This window comes from Myotis davidii, unplaced genomic scaffold, assembly GCF_000327345.1.
Source record: "Myotis davidii unplaced genomic scaffold, ASM32734v1 scaffold309, whole genome shotgun sequence".
Lineage (NCBI taxonomy): Eukaryota > Metazoa > Chordata > Mammalia > Chiroptera > Vespertilionidae > Myotis > Myotis davidii.
In genome coordinates, this window is record NW_006383013.1 from 456,549 (window position 1) to 459,819 (window position 3,271).

Below are 3,271 nucleotides of genomic sequence, written 5' to 3' on the forward strand. Positions count from 1 at the left end.
TCCCTTAGAGACCGAACCCGGGCTGGGCGGCGGCGAGACAGCCCGGCCCTTGGAGAAGCCAAGATGCCGATTCGGGGCAAGAGCAAAAGGAAAGGCAAGAGCAAAGACAAAGACAAGCTTCTGAAGAAGTAAGGAGAACCCACGCTGGGGTCCTCTCCCGGGATTCGGGCCGGGGGCCCGCAGGGGTTGGCTGACTGGCACCTGGCTGCCCGCTCTCCTGGACTTTTCTCTCGCTCTCCCGGATTCTGAGGACAGTTCCCATTGTTCAGAGATTCCCAAATGCATGCCCGACTTGACTGCTTCAGCTTAGCCACTAGGATGAGATTTGGGGCCCAGACGTCATTTAGACACAGCCCCTACCTATGTGTAATGCATTAACGATGGAGGCAGACAGGTTCCCCAAAAATAGACCGAATGAAATAGGTGCTTGTGGAGGAACAAAGAGCTGAGAATGAGGAGGAAGAGGTCTGACGCTAGAAGTGAAAGCCAGGATAACATTTATTGGGATATTGGAGGTCCTCTAGACCAGCGCTGTCCAATAGGGTAGTCACTGGTCATATGTGGCTACATTAAAATTAAATTAACAATTCAGATCCTCAGTTGTACTAGCCACATTTCATAACCTCAGTGGACACATGTTGCTAGCAGTAACTGTATTGGACAGCCCAGACATCTAGCATTTTCATCACTACAGACAGTGGTGTTGGACAGCAGTACTCTAGATAAGTGGTTCTTAACCCAGGGCGATTTTGCCTTCCAGGGCACATTTGGCAACGTCCCTGAAGACAATTTTGATTGTCACATCTGGGAATGTGTGCTACTGGCATCTAGAGAAGAGTAGAGATGCTGCTTTACATCCTGCAATGCACCGGACAACCCCCACACCCCCCACCGCAAAGAATCATTTAGCTCAGAATGGCCGCAGTGCCAGGGTTGGGAATCCCTGCTCAAGACTATAAACTTCTCTACAATAGGCACTGAGCATTATTCACCATATCTCCAGCGCCTAGCAGAGAGCCTGGCACACAGCAGATGCTTATTATTTGTTCAATAAATAAATTAAGGTATCTGCCTGTATATGCTTCAACTTACATGTTTATTCCACAAGAGCTGTGCTCTGGGTTCGTTCTTTCTTGATCCTAGTCTGAGATCTCTCTACTGTGTGGTTGAGATGATCTTGAACATCTAAAGGATCTCTCGATGATTGAAGCAGTTCCTTGGGTCTTCTAGGGATTCCTTTTGGTTCAAAGGAAAGCGTAAAGGATTTAACCAAATTGGCTAATTGTTCAGATTTCTCCAAAATGATCAGAACTAACTGTAGCACTAATCCTTTCCAGGTTTGGAGCTGCTGCTAATTGTCACTTAACCTATTAGGTGGCCCTGGTAGTCCCTAGACACATTGGAGTCATACATGGTGTCCAACAATACTATATATGGGATATAAGAGAATCCCCAAATTTGTAAAGTTTGTGAAGTTACTTGTTTAAGAGAGTAATAAATGCTCAGTACAGAAAGTTTAGGAAACATGGAAAGTCCAAGTAGAATATAAAAATCACCTGTAATTCATCATCCAGATATAACCACTACTATCATTTGGGGATATTCTTTTATCTTTTGGAAATGATAGCCTAGTGTACATACTTATTTGTAACTTTCCCCATTTATTAATATAAGTATTCTTCGACAGTGTGACTTTTAAAAAAACACCACATAACTGCATAGTTAGTCTAGCACTTTTAAAAAGTGCCAAGGGTGGGAGAAACCAAGATGGTGGCATAGGTAAACACCGGAAATTGCTGCCTCGCACAACCACTTCAAAAATACAACTAAAAGACAAAACGGACATCATCCAGAACCACAGGAAGGCTGGCTGAGTGGAAATTCTACAACTAGAAGGAAAGAGAAAAGCACTGAGACTCAGAGGAGGTGTGGAAGTAAAGTACAGAGGTACGGAGGTGCACGCCAAAAGGGCTGGCAACTGAGGACGTGGCGCACATGGAAAGGGCTGGTAGCTGAGGACATGGCACATGTGGAGAGGGCTGGCAGCTGAGGACGCGGTTGTCTTTTTCAATCCGGAGAGAGTCTCAAGCTCCCGAATGCTCTGAACTCCAGTTCCGGGTGAGTCTCTATATAGGGAGAAACTAGACTGTAGCAGCGGGCAGAACTCAAGGGCGGCTTTCTCTCAGAGGTGCTTGCAGTGATTACCGGGACACTGAGATCCGGGGCCTCTTAGGGCAGGACTGAGGAGCAGCCATAGCTGCTTGCTCCGCCCTGTTGATCCCCTGAGACCCCACCCCACCCAAGCTGTGCACAGAGGCTTTTGCATATGAAAGGCCTGGCCCTTTGCAACCTGAAAATTACCTAACAAACTGGAGCTGAATCAGAGAGACCCAGAACTTCCAAAAGAAGGCCCAAGGCCCCACAGCAGCTTGCATTGCTTCACAGCTGGGCCTCATCTGGGCACCTCGAAACCCCAAACAAAGAAGAGGAATCTCTCCATAGCTCCTTATGGGTAGTCTCAGGCAGAGGCTAAATTAGCACCTCCTTAGAGATCCAAGAGCCAGTGTACCCAGTGGACCATCCAATTACAACTCCTCAGATCCATAAGGGACACACTCAAGGGGCAGACTCAGTGAGCACCAAAGCCCCACTGAAGCAAGTCTTGCCCCAGAAGAGTGTCTCCAGCTCAGAAGTTCTCCCACTGAAGACACAGATGATTCTCACAGCCAATTGTCCTGGAGGTCAATTCCTTCTAGTGATACCTACAACAATCAAGACTTAACTACAACAAGACTGTGCACAAAGCCCACAAAGGGGTGCATAAGAGTGTCCACCTCAAGTAATCGGGGAGGCTGAGCCACTGGGCCCTATAGGACACCTAACATAGAAAGCCACTCTATCAACACAGGGAGGCATAAAAAATGTGGAGACAAAGAAACAAGTCACAAATGACAGAAATGGAGGAAAGCAAACTACTGGATATAGAGTTCAAAACCACACTTTTAAGGCTTTTCAAGAATTTTCTAGAAACTGCTGATAAACTTAATGAGATCTACAAGAAATCTAATGAGATCCTCGAGGTGGTGATAAAGGACCAACTAGAAATTAAGCATACACTGACTGAAATAAAGAATATTATACAGACTCCCAACAGCAGACTAGAGGATTGCAAGAATCAAGTCAACGATTTGAAATACAAAGAAGCAAAAATCACCCAACCAGAAAAGCAAAATGAAAAAAGAACCCAAAAATACAAAGATAGTGTAAGGAG

At 45.9% G+C, this 3,271-nt stretch overlaps 1 protein-coding gene across 1 annotated transcript in view; it reads left to right on the top strand.

Moving 5' to 3' along the window:
- The first annotated feature begins 9 nt into the window (after positions 1-9).
- BBOF1 (basal body orientation factor 1) overlaps positions 10-3,271 on the top strand; it is a 35,340-nt gene continuing 32,078 nt past the window's right edge. The window contains exon 1 of the mRNA XM_006778772.2: positions 10-128. Coding sequence (XP_006778835.1) covers positions 64-128 — 65 coding nt within the window. The 5' untranslated portion in view covers positions 10-63. The remainder of the gene's footprint in view (positions 129-3,271) is intronic.